Source organism: Mustela nivalis (assembly GCF_964662115.1).
Source record: "Mustela nivalis genome assembly, chromosome: 12".
Classification (NCBI taxonomy): domain Eukaryota; kingdom Metazoa; phylum Chordata; class Mammalia; order Carnivora; family Mustelidae; genus Mustela; species Mustela nivalis.
In genome coordinates, this window is record NC_139031.1 from 83,244,759 (window position 1) to 83,264,550 (window position 19,792).

The following is a 19,792-nucleotide window of genomic DNA, read 5'->3' on the forward strand; positions in this document are numbered from 1 at the left end:
TCTTCTACAGTTTAAATATTATAGAGTAAAAAGTGTCACTCCAATCCTGTCCCTATGATATCACAACCCAGTAGTAGCAGGAAACTATTTTCTGTTTTTTTTTTTTATTTCAAATTTTTAATTCAACTTGTTCTTTGAATTGTAGTTGTTAACATATATGGTAAAATTGGTTTCAGAAGTAGAATGTAGTGATTCATCACTTGCATACAATACCCAGTGCTCATCCCGACAAGTGCGCTCCTGAATGCCCATCACCCAGTTACTCCATTCCCCTCCATTATGGTTTGCCTTCTTCTCTGTTTTTATCTTATTTTATTTTTCTTTCCCTTCCTCTGTTTTATTTAATTCTACATACAAGTGAAATCATTTGGTATTTGTCTTTTTCTGACTTATTTCACTAAGCATAATACCCTCTAGTTCCATCCACATCATTGCAGATGGCAAGATTTCATTCTTTTTGATGGCTGAGTAATATTCCAGTGTGTGTGTGTGTGTGTGTGTGTGTGTGTGTGTATGTGTGTATGCGTGTAGTGCACATCAGTATATATATCACACCCACACACATATCACATTTTCTTTATCCAGGAAACTATTTTCTTACATATTCTTTCAGTAGTTCTTTATGCAAATATAAGTAAACATAAATATATGTTTTTATTTTCCCTTTTTTCTTACCCAAAAGAATCTCCTTAGCATTTTACATATATAAAATTCTGGATTTTTAAAAATTATTATTTTTTAACCACTACATGGTATTCTATTGTGTGGATATATCCTCATTTATTTAAGTGGTCCCTTTTCTTTGACACTTTTTCCAGCCTTTCTTTATAGACAGTAATCCGTTTCTAGAACTGCTTTTAGATGGTCAACCACGTGTACGTGTCATTTTGAGCATGTACAGCTCACTGCTGGATTTGCTCGGTTAAAAGGTAAAGTGCATTCATAATTGGGAAAGGTAACGCCACTCTGCCCTCCGCAGAGGCTGTTCCATTTTGCACTCCTGCCAGCAACGTCTGGGAGTTCCTGTTCTCCCACGGAGTGCCTACAGCGCTTGCTCTCGGACATTCCTCCTTTTTGCCATCCTGGCGGGGGAAGAGCGATGCCTTTGTGTAGATTTCATTTGCAGGTACAGTTTCAAACAAAATTTATTATGAAGCAAAAACAGCAGGCATTGTCATGGAAAAACCTAAATGATTTTACAGAACTATGTTTAGGGCTGCCGTTAATTACTAAAAAATGTACCAGCCCAGAACAGTAGTTGATAAGCTCCTCCCCTCCAAGTCCAGGTCAGGAGGCCTGCCACCACAGCCCAGGAGAGGGGTGTGTGAGCGACTAATTCCAAAGCTAGCTTCAAAGTGATTTTCAGAAGAATAATTTTCTTTTTTTCCCCTTCCCTCCCCTGAATAATTTTCATTTCTGCCAGAAACTAAAATTCAGGGAAACTAATTCCAAACTTTTAAAAAGTTATTAAAAAAGAGAGAAATGAACCCAAAATGTTTAAACTTCTCCCATTCTAGAAGCGTACTCACCGCTGCATCCTGCTAAATACACATAAATACCGACATCTCCATATTCTTTAACAATCTGTAATAATGTTGAAATAAAGTTTAGTTTCTCTCGACTCTGGGCCTGAGGCAAGTCTCTACCAGTCTGTACTTAGTGACACAAGTCTCTAGTACCTTCACCTGAGCTATTTCGCTTTGGTAATTACACATCTTTGAGCTAAACGTTTAAAACTAATTTTGTATTTCTCTTAATTTCCATATGGACGGTGATCATGAGGGCAATCAAAGAATTCTTTTTGAGTTTTATGTAGGTGTAATAAAGGGGTTGGGGTACTGATTGGTAAAAGAATCTTCTTGTAGAGCTATCCCCTGACATATTCACAAAGAACGATGGCGATGGCGGGAATGTGCTTTGGGTTGGGGAAGGGGCCAGCGGGTGGGGGGGTGGGGGGTGGGGGGGTGGGGGGAAGGCTGGGGGATTTGGACGCAGCATGACTGCCCATGGGCTGATGAGCTGTGGTGGTGGGCCTCGTTACACCACGCTCTTTACTCTGGTATGGTTTTGAAATTTTCCCCAGTCAAAAGTTGAGAAAAACAAAAAACTCAAAGAAGCATTTTAAAAGTTGAAAGGGGACACTAGTTGAACTCTCTGATTTTACTGACAGCACAGAGCTATGAAAACGCCTCATCTAAGGGGATGCTTGCCTCATCTAAGGGGATGCTTACCCCAGCCAGGGTTTTCACGCCAACAGAGTCAATAAAGTTGACCTGCGTGAAATCCAGAATGATGGTGTGAATGTTCTCCCCGGGGGGCATAAATCGTTGCAGTTCCTCAGGGAATGTGTTCTTGATGACTATCGGGGGATATTTTACTTCATCATTCTCTTCTTCAGGCTTTGTGGCATCTTCTCCGTCTACTTCTGCGTCCTGTCAATGGGTAAACCAAACCAGAAGTCTATGAACAGCTCATGTGTTGGTTCTGAGAGATTTATATGGGAAAGTTAGTCCCCGCCCTCTCAAGCTCCTGACTCCACCAGACCTCTTCTAAAATATCTGCCATATCCCCACCTTGTAATGGGACAGAAAAAGGATGTGTACATAATATTCAGTTTTGGCTCAGTTTCTTTTTTCTCTTCTTCCTCTTGGTTTTGTCCAATGAAATCCACTCTCCTTAGTCATCATATCCAATTTCTGCTCACTTCTAAAACAGTTCCGTTAACTTCAGCATGGCCGCAAGTTACCACATGCTTGAACAAAATCCAGCCTTTGAGGTTGTTTTGTTTTTACTATCAGCTGACTGAATCTCTGACGCAGCACCCCGGTACAACTTATTAAGGTACTATTGTGTGATCTGTATTTTTTTTAAAACAATGTTTTCTGGGGCTCATATCCCTACCTTTCTCAGAAGCATTCTTATAACTGACCTTACCATGTATCTTTAATATATAAAGGGTAATTCGATTGTTTCTAAGCTTTCCTTTTTTAGGGGCTTCCTGTTGCATTAAGACTTCAATCACAAATGAAGGTGGGGGGCGGTGCAGATCAAGGGAAGAGGGAAAGCTACAGCTCCAAGACCACTCACCACTTTGACAACGGTTGCGTTGGCCACATTTGCATTTCCAACTTCCTTAGCATACTTCTTCATGGCCTTTCTTCTCGCTCCCATTATGAGTGCTGGGTTCACTCCCGTCTTTACAGAAGAGCAATCCGTGCAAAATCACTTCTTGGTACCCAGGAACCCACCCCAATGCAATACATTTCAAATCTCCCCTGTGACTGTTTTTGGAGCCAAGTTATCACCCCACCTCTTGCTCTATCTTTCCCTCAGGCACCCTGAGCTGAGCGACTCCTTCATTAAAGAAACATGAGTAACTCTCCTTATCCTAATGTGCATTTAGCAGGATGCAGCACGGAACACCCTAAAGTATCAAAGAGAATTTTTAAAGGAGTACTTTTCAAATGTACTCTCAGATACTTTTTTTTTTTTTTTAAGATTTTATTTATGTATTTGACAGAGAGGGAGAGAGACAGACAGACAGAAAAAGGAACACAAGCAGGGGGAATGGTAAGGGAGAAGCAGGCTCCCCTGCTGAGCAGGGAGCCAGATGCGGGGCTATCCCAGGATTCTGGGATCATGACCTGAGCCGAAGGCAGATGCTTAATGACTGAGCCACCCAGGCATCCTGTACTATCAGATTCTTATATTTAAGAGACTCTATGGGTTGATTGGGAGGTTTTCTTATATGCTGGGTGGTGTGGGGTCCAGTTTTAATCATGACAAAAGGAACCCACATGATCCGAAAAGTAAGACACCTAAAATTATTTTTTCACTCTTTTTCTTAAAAAATAAAAAAAATTTTTTTTTGAAAAGGTAGTAGGTGCCCATGATAAAAGAGAATGACTAGTGGTGTTAGTGGTGTTGGTTGTACAACAAGGTGGATGTACTTAATTCCATCTGCTGAATGCTGAATTTACTGAAAATGGTAAATTTTATGCGTATTTTACCGCGACAGAGAGAGAGAGAGAGGGAGAGATAATGAAATAGTATAAAAGGTGTATCAAGACATTTAACTGTCCCTCACATTCCTGTCAATCCACAGGTCCCCTCAAAAATAATCAATTTCTTGGGACTCACCTTTCTTTTCAAAGCACTGCTATACAAGTCGCTATTTGCATAATAAATTGGGGCATTTATTTGGAATATTTTTATTCCAGGAATTTCTTTCACCTAAGAAATAAAATGTTAGTGAATTTAACACAAGGAAATATTTCAGAGTCAAAGTTGTACCCGCCTCCCTCCTCTAACCTGAAAGAATCAATGCAGAGGTCCCGAAGGCCCTCTTCGTGTTTAGATAAAATCCCATCGCTAGCCTACCTACTCATGCCCTGGAGGAAGGAGGTCTGAGGAGAAAGCCTTTCATATGCACATCTTCACATTCCTTTTAAGAGTCTTTGTTTCATATTCACCATAAAACACAAAGAAGGAACCGAAAACTGTTACAGCAAAAAGAAAGCAAACGGGTAGGGAGGGCAGGTTCATCCCTGGAATGCAGGCAGGAGCTGAAATAGACCCAAGTTCAACAGAGTGAATGCTTTAACCCAGGAGCCTGGAAGAACTCTAGAAGGCAGCTTGGAAGTGACAAACCCACCACAGAATTCTTTAGAGGGAGGAAGAATGGACAAGCTAAATACCGGTTTCATTTCCCAGTAGCTTATTGTGAGTCTGAGAATTTCTTCCCAAACATAAAGCAAACCAAAGAGACAAAGCTAATTTTAAAAGGTTTTATACAAGTCTTCTACATGCCCCCTAAGGAGAGTCCAAATCAAGGAATTGCACAATTTTGAAGGTGCAAAATTGTGCGCGTACAAACCATCCTCTTAGGTTCAGTATTTGGTAAATATATATTTTAATTGCAAGAATATCTATTTATCCTCATTAAAGAAAGAGGGAAAGTAAATATTAGGAAGTTGAGTAATTAATGTAGAGTATAAACTCTAAAACTGAATCCAGACAGTAAGTTCGAGTTCAAGCTTTTCATTCTAAATGGAACACCCCTCCTTTTCAGCCCCACTTTTTGTCCTTCGTAAAAATGATATTTAGTCAGCCGATCCCATGACATGCTTACAAATATTTATTTTTAATTTTTTTTTAAGATTTTATTTGTTTATTTGACAGAGAGAGATCACAAGTAGGTAGAGAGGCAGGCAGAGAGAGAGAGAGAGGAGGAAGCAGGCTCCCTGCTGAGCAGAGAGCCTGATGCGGGACTCGATCCCAGGACCCTGAGATCATGACCTGAGCCGAAGGCAGCGGCTTAACCCACTGAGCCACCCAGGCGCCCCTATTTTTAATTTTTTTAAAGATTTTATTTATCTGGCTTACTACCATTTAAAATGAGAAAAAAGTCCTACCTCTTCATATGCGTCGATATCGATATACACATCAGTGTCAGGAAGCTGTCCAAGGACTTTGTAGCTGGGACTAAAGACAGAGGGACAGTGTATAAAAATGCCATTGCCTCCAGGCCCCGTATGTGATTTAAACAGGAAGTTGCAAAGTTTACATGCCATGTATGGACTTGCTAGTGAGCTCAGGAATATTCTTTGCAGAGAGCTTCACATGGATCACATTCCCAGGGCCTTTCCCGGCCTGCCTCCACAGCCTGCCCCAGACACACACGACACACACATCCACACACTCTTCACACATACACACACACCTAACACACACAATCTGGTTAGAACAAAAGACCTGGGCATTTAAAGATGGGAGCAGAAGTGAATGGTGCAGAGTTCAAGCCATGCCAGGGAATGTGTAACTCCAATTCTCATCCACTCAATAGAATTGTCTTCCTACTCTATTCTAAAGCAGGGGAAGAGATCTTTCTTTTGGTTTCTAATAAGAGGCTCTGACTCCTAGGGGTGGTAATCAACTGAAGGTATGGGAAAAACAAAACAAAACAAAACAAATCTCATTAGCTTAGAAGGAAGTTTTCTTAAGTTTGGTTTGAATAGATTTTAAACATTAATTTTCAAGAGCCCTCCTCTTTTTATAGGATAATGGGGCTCAAACTGGATTCTGTAATAATGACATATACTAATACTTAAGCACCTTGTATTCCCTTATTATATCCTACACATGAGGCTTATTCCTGCTGCTGTGTGGATAAGAAACCGAGACCCAGTGGAGTGAGTTGCTCAATGTCAGAGGGATGGGCAAAGCCAGAATATGGCTTAAGGTCTTTGATCTCACATTCCATGGACTTGCTATAATGCCCTGGTGCTTCTTAACAGGTATGCACCAGGGCTTTGTGTGTTAGAATATATGGTATGACTGTGAGCTGTTTTTCTGGGTGAATTCCTTCAAAAAGCTTTCACAGAATACACCCTATATGTCAGGGATTGGACTCTAGGAATATCCCCTTCACAGCCAAGATGCTCCCGGTCTTATGGCATCTGTCAACAAATAGAATATATTTAAAGTCAACACTTTAGGCAGGAGAATGACATCCATCCCAGTTGTACACTCACCTCTGTGTTCTGTAAATCACAGTCAGCAGAGCTATGATCACAGCTGTAATCAAACCATAGTCCAATCCCAGGAACAAGGAGGAAACAAAAGTGGTAAGCCAGATGGTCTACATGAAAGACAGAAAGCTTTATGTAGAATCACGTTAAAAATTTCCTAAGGGGGGGGGGGATTTCCTAAGAGTCTCTCTCTCTCTCTCACACACACACACATACCCTTAACCTTGCCAGACTACATACCACATATAACACATATAACAAATGACTATACTAACTTCTCTTTCTCATGTTTTTACCAGCACTCATCCACGTGTCTCAATGACATATTAACCTAACAGTCATTTTTGTTACTTACCAGTTCTATTTTGCTCGTTCTCCAGAAAAACGGGAGATCTGCGAATTGCATAAACATTCCTTTCAGGTTGACGATCACAATGGCCGACAGCACAGCCTGAAACAGAGCACATCACACATGCATCTCCTCTCATGGCAGCAGAGCCCCCTTTGCTGGTTCCTCACTGTCCTCCCACTGCCTGCCCCACGCCCTGCACAGGACTTGCACGCAGCAGTGATGGTACTTTGGAGCCATGAACACCTGGATCTCCAGGATTTGGTTAGCTAAAATGGGCCTTGGAAAACCAGGCTTATAGCCTACTAGCAAACCTGCATGGTGGTTAAAAGGTTCAGAACTAAGCTTGGTACTCGAGGAATTATCTCACCTGTGGTCTTCTTACACTATGATCTTCTCCACTCTGTATCGTCCCTCATCTCTGCTATATTAAACAGATTGGCAAACACTTGTCTTCAGAGTAAAGGTCATCTCAGATTTTTAATGGAAGTACAAGGTCATGGAAGATCAAAGAGAGAAGGGACCTTGGAGATGAGTCAGTCCAAACCCCCACTTTGCAGATAAGGAAGCTCAGACCCAGAGATGTTGAGACGGCTTTCCCAAGGTTTTCCCCACAGACTGTGGGGCAGGGCTGTAGATTGTGGAGTGGGATCTTGGTCCCAGCCTTGGCCCTTTCTCATACCACTGTGCTAGGGTTACAGTAAAAACCCATGAGATGGCCACAAAAATATAAACAAACAAAATAGCAAAATCTCTACACATGGAAACACTTCACACCAAGTCCCAACTATGCACCTGGGGTAATGATTCAAAGAGGAATCCGGTGGCTAATATGACCAGCAGAATCATTAGTGAGGCCAAACAACCTGCAAGCTGAATGAGAGAAGACACACGGAAGGGGCTTTTAGTTTTTTGATAATCACTGCGGGAAGATCAAGAAAATACGGATTCAGGCAACTCATCAAAGCCACTATATAAACCTTTAACTCCTTCCCACACCCCTTTCTCAAGTTTTGTTTTTTCTTACAGCTTTTATATAGAGGCTGAAATGATTAAAAACTCTGACAGAAATGCCCTTGCCTGGGGTGAGAGAAAGGCGATAATGACCCAAGACCCACAAGGACCAGAAGAGTCAAAGGAAACTCTGCTGTCCAATGTGGTAGCCAGTAGTCACGTGAATGCTGGAACACCAAAAAAATTACATTTAAAAAAATTTTTATTTTATTTTTTTTGGTGTTCCAGCATTCATTGTTTATGCACCACACCCAGTGCTCCATGTAATACGTGCCCTCCTTAATACCCACCACTAGGCTCACCTAACCCCCTACCCTTCTCCCCTCCGAAACCTTTGGTTTGTTTCTCAGAGTTCACAGTCTCCCATGGTTCGTCTCCCCCTCCAATGTACCCCAATTTACTTTTCCTTTCCTTCTCCTAATGTCCTCCCTATTGTTCCTTATGCTCTACAAGTAAGTGAAAACGTGTGACAACTGATTCTCTGCTTGACTTATTTCATTCGGCGTAGTCTCTTCCAGTCCCACTCATGTTGATATAAAAGTTGGGTATTCATCCTTTCTGATGGAGGCATAATACTCCATAGTGTATATGGACCATATCTTTATCCATTCGTCTGTTGAAGGGCATCTTGGCTCTTTCCACAGTTTAGCAATTGTGGACATTGCTGCTATGAACATTGGGGTATATATGGCCCTTCTTTTCACTACATCTAGCTATTACATTTTCAAAATCATAATTAAATACGACACAAAATTCAGGTCTTGGCTGCATTTCCCACATTTCCAGTACTCAAAGGCCACATCTGTCTAGTGGCTGGAATATCAGCTGATGCAAAATAGTGAACATTTCCAAGACTGCAGAAGGTTCTACTGGAAGGTGCTGGCATCCTGACCATCCATATCCAGCCTCAGGCTCTCACGGCAACATCCCTTTCTGAACTCTGAGATTCACCAGTAGCAGGCAGTGTTGTGTAATTCTCATTTTAACTGGAGAATATACCTCTTCCCTACAGATTCAGTACCTGTGACTCACTTCAACCATTCATGCCTTTCTCTGATTCACTACACAGCTCACCGGAACACCAGGCTTCAGACACAGTGGCTTTGTTTGGGTTCCGAATAGAATCAAGGGATTAAAACTTAGCACTCTAAACTACCAGTCCTCAGAGGCCAGTTGTATACACACCTGTGTCTTCCCTCCAGTTCCCTCCTGAACAAGGCTTCGAGACAAGGAGCATGAAATGGAGAAAGTCTGGAAGAGTGAGCCAATGGAATTGCACAGTCCCAGGGCAATGAGCTCCTTTTCCATGTTGAAATAAAGCAGATGAGAGGTCAGTCACTCTTCAGGAAAAAAAAAGGCATGATGGCTCATTTAAGACACATGCTCTGTAGTAGCTGTCTCTTCATTCTCTTTCCAGAGACAAGAGGTTTTTTTTTAGCATGAAAAAGACTTGGAGCTTTTATTCTGTCAGAGGCCAAAGCTGCACTCACTACCTACTTCCCACTTTCCCAAACACACTCTCTTACACAATTAATAGTTTTTTTAGTAAAAAGAAATCTGTAGCAAAAAGGGACAAACTATTTTTGTTACAAGAGAGTTATTGGTGTACAGAACTGTTGGCATCTTCTACATGCTTGGACTGTTGTTCTTCAAGGAGCACAGGCCAGTGTCCTCTTGGGACCTATGGGTGAGCCCTGCTCTCATGGCTATCTCTGATTGTCCTAGTTGGATCACTGTGTCTGGTGGGAATGTGGAGCATTTCATCTTCTCTTAGAAATACACAGTTTGTTAAAGGATTGTCATGCCAAAATTATGGCTCATGGTATTCAGATTAAATATCTTCTCTATAGATAGATTATAAAAGGAGGTAGCAGGCTATGTGGGGGCCTCAGTCAGTTATGTGGCCAACTCTTGATTTTGGCTCAGGTCATGATCTCAGGGTCATGAGATCGAGCCCCATGTTGGGCTCTGTGCTGGGTGTGGAGCCTGCTTAAGATTCTCTCTCTTCCTCTCCCTTTGCTCCTTCTCCCATCCTTCTAAAAATTTTTTTTTAAAAAGAGGTGGCAGAAAACATAATGTGGAGTTTGAGTGACAAATCACATATCCAAGTTTAATGAACCAAGAAAGTCTTCCCAGAAATAGTTCTAGAAAAACATTTGCTTCTCAGGCTGTGAGCTTTCAAAAAAATAGGGATAACATCTGTTGGTGTATGGCAAACTGAAAGCCTCCCATCAAAGACTACCTCTTCCTAGCAGGACCCCTACCTGTGATATGAGGTAGGACAGTACCTCAGTGCTCTGATGATCTAATGCACATAAATAATGAAAAAACTATAGTGTTTAAGAAATACATGTTTCTAATACCTCCAACATCAAACTAGAAGTTCTTCTAACAAGACAGAGAAATTCAAATCGGTTTGCCTTCTGTGATTATACCATAATGAAACACCTGAAGGGAATGAATGATTTTTTACCTGATTGCCATCAACCTGGTAGCCATGTTTATTTGCCAAGGTCTTGGCCATTGAGATGGTCACCGAAAAGCCAACAATGGCTATGGCAATGGCATCCACGTACACGAGGTGGAAGAGGCTGGTGTCCGGGTTGGCAGGAGGCAGTAGCCTGAAAGGTCAAGCTAACTTTAAGCCAAGCATTGTGACCACTGGGAAGAGAACATGCAGCTAGCGGGGGGCATTTCAGAACAGCATCATCTGCAAATGAGGCAATCAACACTTCGATACTTGTTTGCTCTGGTTTGGCAAAAAGGAACACCCTCTTTGACACACAGGGATTCTTTTTAGGTCCCAAGCCTGGAGTACTGGCTTCCTACCTGAGTGGGTTATCAGCAGACATCAGATGCTGTTTTATTTAGAAAAGGAGTAACCCCACACCCCCTGATACCCTGTATAGCAGGTGTAAGTAAGACAGAGAACAGGAAGAAGAGAGGGTCAGCGAAGGGCTCGGATGGCACAAGACATCTGAACCAAAGTCTGAGGGCAGGAAGGGTGTTCAGCAAGGGCTGTCTTAGAGGAGAACTGCTGTCCAGACTGCTCCCCTGTGTTATTTCAAGTATAGACTCTACTTCCCAGGGTCCCTTTAGGTGAATTTCTAACATGGGAAAGGAACAATAGAAGATGATACTCTTTGGGTCTCACTTGGTAGTTCTGGAAATCTGGAGGGACCAACGGGGAACCCAGTTTTTGTGGTCCATTCTCATAGTTTGGGACCCTTGCCCTAAAGGAACAGAATAGAGATTCCCCTAGAATGGTATGGGGAAAGGGGCACTATGGGTTTTCAAGGGCACTTGATTCAATTCAAGGCATTGGGCTACATAAACGTCAATCAATTTACATACCATATTATTCTTTTTTTACAATAATAACCATTTATTAGGTGCTTCCCCTGTGCTAGGTTCTGTGCTTATTTATCTCTGACAGCCCTGTGAGCCATGTGCCACCATGTTCCCCAGTTTACAGAGGAGGAAAACAAGGGATCGTGAGACTAAGCAACCTGTCCAAGGGACAATGGTTCAGGTACAAATGGGCACCAGTACAACAGAAAGCATGAGGAAACTGCCTCCCTGGGCCTGTTTCTCCAACTGTGTCATGTCATAGTGACACAGGGGGTGTTTTGAGTTCTGGGGTTAGAGAAAGATAGGGAGAGAAGGGGGAAAAAAAAGAACCTATATTAAGTTAAGCCTACATCTCGTGCTGTATGCTTGCCATATGTCATCCCATCTGTCCTCACAGCAATCCTCTTTGCTAGGTGCCATTGTTATCTTAATTTATAGGTGAAAAAATGGATACTTGCAGATGTTATTTTCTTGAGAAGGAGCAAGGAATCCAGCCCAGGAGGTCTGCCTGCAAAACTTACTGTCTTTACTTTGTACTTTGTCGCAGAAGTTTAGCTGGGAAGGAAGCCCGAGCAGCAGATTTGGGACCGCAGAAGAACAGGAGAAAAGAGTATATACTGGAATGAGATAAGGAAAGTAAACCAAGAAAGAGGATGTACTGCCATGACTGGCATCTTTAAGAGTCAACTGCCACTTTCTGGACACAGTCCTGTGTGTTTTATTTGTGCGTGTACAGATGAGTGTGGTAGTTTGCATTCAAATATGGCCGCCAACAGTTCCTCCCATGCATGTATGGGTGGCTCCTCCTGCATCTCGGGGAGATCTGATTCCCCTCTGGTGAATCTGGGCTGGTCTTGAGATTTGCTTTAGCCAACTGAATGTGGGCGAGTGAGGCTGTATGAATGCTTGTAGCCACCTTGCACCTTCTGCTTTTCTGTCTTGTTTCCCTGAGTCACTACATAAGAGTCTGGCTCTCCTGTCAGAGTCACCATGTGGGGGGAGAAGATGCCAGCCAGCCCTCCACCCGAAGTATCAGACATGGGAGTGAAGCCCACCAGCAACACTCTCAGACATCAGCAGCGGCCTGAGAGGCCCCAAGTGACAGCAAGAGACCACTCAGCTTCCTACCTGGACTGTGGATTGTGAGCAAATAAATGGATGTTCTTGTAAGTCGCTGTTTTGGAATTACCTGTCCTTTGGCTGTAAGACTCAGAGATAACGGAAATGGTATGATTATTTGTAGATGGGTGGTTAGGTAAGCGTTATATGTTTCCTGCTTGGTTTTGGGCAAAGTTCCAGAAAGGGGAGCCAGGTTACAGAAAGGTACAATTTTTTTGTTTTGTTTTTGTTTTTTAAAGGATGGCTCTCACACATGGAGGAAAAGCAACATATTTGGGTACAGTGCAATAGGGAAAGGAAGGTACTGGGTAGAAACTGTGGTGAACTGTATGTGAAGTTTTTTTTTTTTTTAAATATTTTATTTATTTATTTGACAGAGAGAGAGAGATAGAGATCACAAGTAGGCAGAGAGGCAGGCAGAGAGAGAGGGGGAAACAGGCTCCCTGCTGAGCAGAGAGCCCAATGCGGGGCTCGATCCCAGGAACCTGAGATCATGACCTGAGCCGAAGGCAGAGACTTAACCCACTGAGCCACCCAGGCGCCCCTGTATGTGAAGTTTTAAAAGGAGAAATCTAAGTCTAAGGATTCACATTTAATCAAATTATTTGTGATTACTGAATATAACTGTCTTTTGGATCTAGTCAAAGACTAATGCTTGTGTAGCACATGACTAATTGTTAGAGACCCAGGTGTGAGGTAATGGAAACAGCAAGCAACTGAGCGTCGGAAGACTGTATTCTGGGTCCAGGCTGGGACTCACTGGTGAGCCACTAAGCTGCATCCCCATCTCTCAAATGTCACCTTCTCTGATAGCCTACCTCACACAGCAACCCAGCCTGGCCCTATCCCTTGCTGGCTTCCCTCTTCTTCACAGCACTTTTCATTGTTCATTCTCCCCTGTCCCCTCTCCCCCTCCCAACCCCCTACTCCTCTGAGGGCAGATATTTTTTGTTTGCATGGCTGCCTTCGTTTTTAACTGCCACGCTCCCGGCACATAATAGGCATTCAATAAACATATGCTTACATAAAAGAAACTCCTTATTTTGTAAAATGGAGATAGCATATACGTCAAGAGTGTTATTGTGAGCACCAATGGAGATGGCGGGTATAAAAGTATAAGTCCAAATTGAAAAGCAAGTGTTACTACTGGGTTACACTTTTACATGGAATCATAAGTAACACGTTCATGACAAGGATCCCTTGTTCTGAAGTGGAGTGCATGTTTCTTTCTTCAACACCTGCTCTGGGGTGGGGGGTGACCTCTGGCTTTAAGGGGAACACCTGGCCCTATGTTTCCCAGGAAAATCTTAGGGGCAAGGCTTGATGCCGTAGGTCAGGTTCATCCATGCCCAGCATCTGGGCAAATATCTGATTTTGCTCATCTGGAGAGAGAAAAGAGGGTGGCAAGACGAAGAGACAGTACAAGAGACAGAAAGACAGAGACACACAGAGAGATACAGAGATAGCCAGAGCATGTCAGAGAAGAACAGAATGAGGTGGCTATGAGAGGCTCATAGTTATTCTAGCTTCCTCAATCATAGAGAGAATAGTAAAACATTTTAAAGGTAGAGTTAGAGAAAAGGAGATCAATAAAGAAAAGAGGACTTGAAACTAGAAAATCTGTTGAAATAACACGCCACAGAACGTCCAACTGGCAAGTCTTAAACACTTCCAGATGATCACTCCCAGCTGTAACTTCGAAGCTGCCCCCAGACAGGAGTGATTGCTGTGCTAACCTGATGGCGGAGGAGACTGAGGCTTTAAGGGGTAAGTGCCTTGCCTGAGGTCACACAGATAATAAGCTTCAGGCTAGATCTAGGTATTTTGGCCCTTAATTCCTATGCCATCTGAAGAGAGATTTTAAATACCAGCAAGTGCTAAGCAACACGAAACAAAAGAAAACACTACATACCACTGTTTGTGGGACTGTAAAACGGTGTAACCACTCTGGAAGAAAGTATGGAAGTTCCTCAAAGTGTTAAAAATCGAACTAGCCTATGATCCAGTAATCCCACTTCTGGGTATATATCCAAAAGAATGCAGGCAGGGTCCTGAGGACCTATTTGCATACCCATGTTCACAGTAGTAATATTTACAACAGCTAAGAGGTAGAAACACCCCAGAGGTCCATGGTTGGGTGAATGGATACACAAAACGTGGTGTACAGACATTGGTGACATTTCATTCAACTTGGGAAAGGAAGCACATTCTGTCACTTGCTATAGCACAGACGAAGTTTAAGGATATTATGTTGAATGAAATAAGCCAGTCGCAAAAAGACAGACAGAATTCCACTTATACAAGGTACCATGAGTACTTAAAATTATACAGAGAAAAATAATGGTGGTTGCCAGGGGCTGGGAGGGTGAGCAGAAGGAGAATGGAGAATTCTTGTTTAATGGGTATAGAGTTTCAGATCTGCAAGATGACAAAGTTCTCAGGACCCATTTCACAAAAATGCAAATGTACTTAACAGACTGAACTCTATACTTCAAAATGATTAAAATGGTAAATTTTCTGTTATGGTTTTTTTTACAATTAAAAAAATTCCTCCCCCGCTCTCTGCCTGCCTACTTATGATCTCTCTCTGTCAAATAAATAAATAAATAAATAAAATCTTTAAAAAAAACAATAACACTAAAACCCCCCAAAACTCAAAGCCTCAGCTATTTGATATGTAGGGAAAAGAAAAAGAGATTTTAAGAATACTAAAGCAGGAGTTAGAAACAATAGTAAATCTACTGATTATTCAAGTCACACTGTTAACTTAAAATGGTTTTCCTACCCCAGAGGAAGTGTCCCAACGACATCCACGTTGTACGATTCTTTCAGGTTAAACCCAGCTGAAATGCCAGTCCCCATCACCACCTAGAACAGACACAAATCTGAATGTGCCTTCATAGATGAAAAGTCAACTGCCACTACCATTATCTATTCTCACTTTCAACTTACAGTTTTAAAGAACAGAATTATAGTTAGCCTCTAGCATTTCTAACTGCTCCTGATGGCCCTTCCCCCACAAAATTAGAATGGTCTCTACAGTGCCTTGTGCCTGGCGTTCTTTCCTCTTAATTTTGTTCTGTTCCCTGCTGAGGTGTCTGGCCGGCTGACTACAAAGAGAAAGAGCCATAAAACCTTCCAAAAGTTGCCTCTGCCTTTCTAAGATGGCAGGAACAAGGGACGCTGGAGGGTGTATTGTGAGGGGGATGTACCAACGGCATGTCAATCCTTCCACTGACCCGCTGTCCCCATCAGCTGTGGTTCAAGACCTTGGCTAGCCCCACAGTGGTCTCCCACCTCAGCTACACTCAGGGTCACAGATTGCCTCTGTGCATAAGCCTCCCTGGATGGTCAGATTTAGTTGACGTGTAAGTATAGCCCTTACTGACATGTGACGGAAAAATAACAGAAGGAGAAGCAAGTTCCTTCATCTTGAAGAACTACTGCTATTGAACTTTCTGAGTGGGTCATCCAGGGGGGGAGGGCTGGCCGGGGCAGCCAACCAGTCCTTACAGTAGTGGCAGCTGCAGGAAACCAATGATAACATTAGTAATAAACCATTGTGGTTATTTAAGAACATAATAGAATATACAGTAGTTCATGGCATGTGCATTATTTTTACAATAGTTCCTAAGTCGTGAGATGTTACTATGTATTAACTACTTAATGCATTAACTACTTAATACTGTTAGGTATTTCTTTTGGCTTTGAAGAGCCAGGAACCAACCAAGAAAGTCTGGGAACGTGTCTCTTGATCTTTTAAAAATGGAAATAGCCTCATTTTTTTAGGTTATTAATGTTGTAGGTGCTCATTATAAAATAGACAATAAAAATTTTGAGGAAGAATAGTCTCCCATAATCTCAAAGATAATTCCTATTACAATTTTTATGGATGGCCTTTGCCTGGATTTTAAAAATCATCTCTGTCCACATTTTCCTTTTAGCGTATTTGTGAAGGTTTCCCTTGACACATTCTAACCTTCTCTTGACAGAACTGGGAGAAAAAACGTAGCACTCCCTGTTCCTGCCCTGTCCAAATCCCTCACCAAGACAGCCAGGTGTTTGTGGCAAAAGTTGACTTGACTTACCGCAAAGAACTCTAAAGGAATGGGTGCTGGCAATTTCTCTTTAAATCTCTCATTAAACTCCTTGCCACCCAACAGCAAACCAAAAACCATCAGCCCGACGCCTAGAGAACACACGTTGAGGTTTTTAACATTCTGCAACACAGCAACTGTACTCTGTAACACAGTGAACACTGGAGGTTACATCAAGCAATAGCCCCTGGACAGACAGACACACTAGTGTGCTAATCCACCCCGGCCATCCCATCACCTTGTATTTCTAGTGAAAAGTTCCCAGACTGAAATCTCTCTCTCCCACCGATTAGGAGGCATTTTTACCCAGTCATACAACTTTATAGTTTTAATTTTTTTTTCTTTTTCTTTTTTTAGAGAGAGAGCACCAATGAGCGAGGAGGGGTGGGGGAGAGGGAGACAGAGAATCCCAAGCAGATTCTGTGCTGGGTTCGATCTCATGATACTGAGACCATGACCTGACCTGAAATCAAGAAAGAGTCAGACACTTAACTGACGGAGCCACCCAGATGCCCCTGTAGTTGTAACTGTTATCCAACAATCTTATATTACAATGTTCTGAGATCTGGTAATGGCTCAATGTAGTTTTATCATATTCAGAAAAGTACCCCTTAAGCTGAGTCCCGAGCATGAGGAACGATTAGGAGTTGATATCAGCAAAATAATGCAAAGATAAATATACAGAAAAGCTTTTTGGGGGTGAAAGAGGGAGAAAGAAGTCATGGGTAGCAGGTGAAAAAGCGAACAGCTCTACTTCAAAGGCCAGAGTGTGCTGAAGTCTGGGTGAAGCCCAGGAGAGTTAGAAAAGAAAGTCTCCAGGGCGTCCGGGTGGCTCAATCAGTCAAGTGTCTGCCTTCAGCTCAGGTCATGATCTCAGGGTCCTGGGAGTGAGTCCCACGTCAGGCTCCCTGCTCAGCAGGGAGTCTCTTCTCCCCCCCCGCCCCTCCCCACTGCTCATATTCTCACGCACTTGTGTGTGTTCTCTCCCTATCACAAAAACAAATAAAATCTTAAAAAAAAAAAAAAAAAGAAAGAAAAGAAAAGAAAGTCTCCTACTTTTATCTTAGGGTTGCAGCCTCAGCACTCCAAATGTGGTCAGTACTCATGTGGCCCCTAGACAATGGGCTACACTGAGCTCAGGCTACACACCTTTGCCTGTCGATGCCTAGAACACACTCAGGGGCTTATCTGTTCTATTTCCTTTGTGACAAGGCACAGAGAGACATCTCCGTGTAGGAAGCTACTATGGGAAACAAAGAATTTAGTTATTTAGGGCATGTTCCTACAGTTTGATCCCATTCTCAGCCATCAAGGACTCAATGTAAATGTCACTTCCTTATAGTGACTTTCTTAGCTCCCTAATCGAAAGGTCTCCCTATTCAACTTCCACAGCTGCCTGTACCTTTCCTCCATAGCATGTAACATGGTTTGCAATTAATTACATATTTGCCAATTAATGGTTTACTATCTGCCTTCCCATGGGACCTGGGGTCCATAAGGGCAAGGGCCGTATCTGCTCACTCACTGTGCCCAGCGTGGTGAATGGCACACAAACACCTGCAAAGGCCATCGGTTCTTCTGCCCAACACTAGCTTTAGCAGCATCTCAGAACTTTTGATATGAAGCATTTGACTGACATTTGATTTTAATTATTTCATAACTTCTTCTTTATCCGTGGAATATTTAGAACTAGATTTTTTGTTTTCCACATGTATGGGGGTTTTAAAGCTATATTTAGTTATCGGTTGTTAATTCTACTACATTGTGTGAGGAAATAAGGAATTTTTAGAATCTGTGATCAGTTTTAACATCATCAGTTCTTATCATTGTTCCCTATGTGCCTGCAAATAATTTATATTTTCTCTGATTCGGGTGCAAGGGTCGACATAGACTTTATTAGATTCAATGGGTAATCGTGTTGGTTAAATCTTTTATAGATTTACTTTTTTATTTTTGGGGGCCTGCTTGAGTAAGCAGTTTTAGAGACAGGTGTGTTCTCTTGTGATGCCTTTAAATTATGTCAGTTCCCAAAGAGAACATAATTTGGTCTAAAGAAAAAGCAGTCTCTTCAGCTAATTGGGTGAAGGTGAGGTCACCAAATAAAGGTCTGATACAAAATTCCTTGTGAGGTATCGCCTATTAATAAAACAGGACTTTAAGGTTCAATTCCCCTTGTAGGGTTCTCAGAAAAGTCTTAGAATAATGAGATCTTTTCCATTTTAATTCTTAGAAAAGTGAGTCTTAAAGGTACAGAAGAGAAGAGAGGAATATAAGAAGGCAGAATGAGTACCAGGAAGTCAGGAAGCAGCTTACTTACATACACTACTGAAAAGATCCCACTGTACCGCTTTGTTTTCACTCCAAACAGGTACTTCAACATGGAGGTGAAGACGTGCACAGCTGCCGCAGTGGTAAAGCCCCGGACCAGGGGCTCGGTGAGATAGATGGCCACAAATCCGAACCTACAGACACCTAGGCAAAACTTTTTTTTTTTTAAATGACAAAGAAACAAAGAAGTCACGTGATAGAGCAGGAGGTGAAAAACCAACAGAAAACACACAAAAGTTGTTTCCAGACCGCTTTCTAACACTACAGTCTTGCCTCTGCAGCAGTTAAGCAGGTCACAGGTGAAACACGGGTTAGAGAAAACAATGGAAGTTTGGGGGCCGCTTGGAGCCTCATGGAGCACGGGGCACACTTGTACTTTCCCTGTTCCTCAGAACTGGGTGCAAGCTGAGTCAATGTCACCTCCTCTTCCTTCCAAGTGGGTAAGAGAGGCCTTCTTCGCATTACTAATCAAATCTGCTTTAAACTTTTTTCTTGCTTTTGGAATCTCTAAAGGGCCCAGCTGAGGCTTGCTAGCTCCTAATAAATACGCACTTCAGGAAGGCGTGCAGCGGGACTGGTGTTCCTGGGTACGCTGAACCCTGAGCCCTGGACCTCTGCCGGCTGGACCCTGCCCACCATGTAGACCAGCCACGAAGGCTCAATAGAGATTTATGAAATGGACAAATGGGAGCTCACTTCTCCATCTGTGAATATTACCTGGATGATTCCCGAAAGTAAGGTCACAGACATGGCGACTTTCACCCTCAAGGCGTCTCTTGCTTCCGTGCCGTTGGTTGCATTTACTCCTCCTGGGATGACGATATCATCTGGTACTAATCGGACTGCCACGCCGCCAATCATCAGGCTAATCACAGCAAATGGACCTGAAATAATGAAGCATTAGGTGAGGCAATCATTTCCAGCGAATCTCCCGTGGTTGTTGCCGGTTTTCAAGGAGACACAGGTGAGGTTGATAAAATTGCCCCACTCTCCGTCAGCCTTCT

At 42.6% G+C, this 19,792-nt stretch overlaps 1 protein-coding gene across 3 annotated transcripts in view; it reads right to left on the minus strand.

Annotated features, from left to right (window-relative positions):
* SLC26A5 (solute carrier family 26 member 5) overlaps nt 1-19,792 on the minus strand; it is a 58,938-nt gene that overhangs the window by 6,377 nt on the left and 32,769 nt on the right. For 2 of the 3 annotated variants that reach the window (XM_082691897.1, XM_082691895.1), the window contains 14 exons: nt 19,506-19,672; nt 18,778-18,942; nt 16,452-16,604; nt 15,149-15,231; nt 10,367-10,514; nt 9,079-9,192; nt 7,675-7,752; nt 6,886-6,981; nt 6,534-6,640; nt 5,415-5,484; nt 4,141-4,233; nt 3,088-3,195; nt 2,232-2,432; nt 1,530-1,584 (listed from right to left, as the gene is read on the minus strand). In XM_082691897.1, coding sequence (XP_082548023.1) covers nt 1,530-1,584; nt 2,232-2,432; nt 3,088-3,195; nt 4,141-4,233; nt 5,415-5,484; nt 6,534-6,640; nt 6,886-6,981; nt 7,675-7,752; nt 9,079-9,192; nt 10,367-10,514; nt 15,149-15,231; nt 16,452-16,604; nt 18,778-18,942; nt 19,506-19,672 — 1,638 coding nt within the window. The remainder of the gene's footprint in view (nt 1-1,529; nt 1,585-2,231; nt 2,433-3,087; nt 3,196-4,140; nt 4,234-5,414; nt 5,485-6,533; nt 6,641-6,885; nt 6,982-7,674; nt 7,753-9,078; nt 9,193-10,366; nt 10,515-15,148; nt 15,232-16,451; nt 16,605-18,777; nt 18,943-19,505; nt 19,673-19,792) is intronic. The other variant, XM_082691896.1, reaches the window with a different exon arrangement.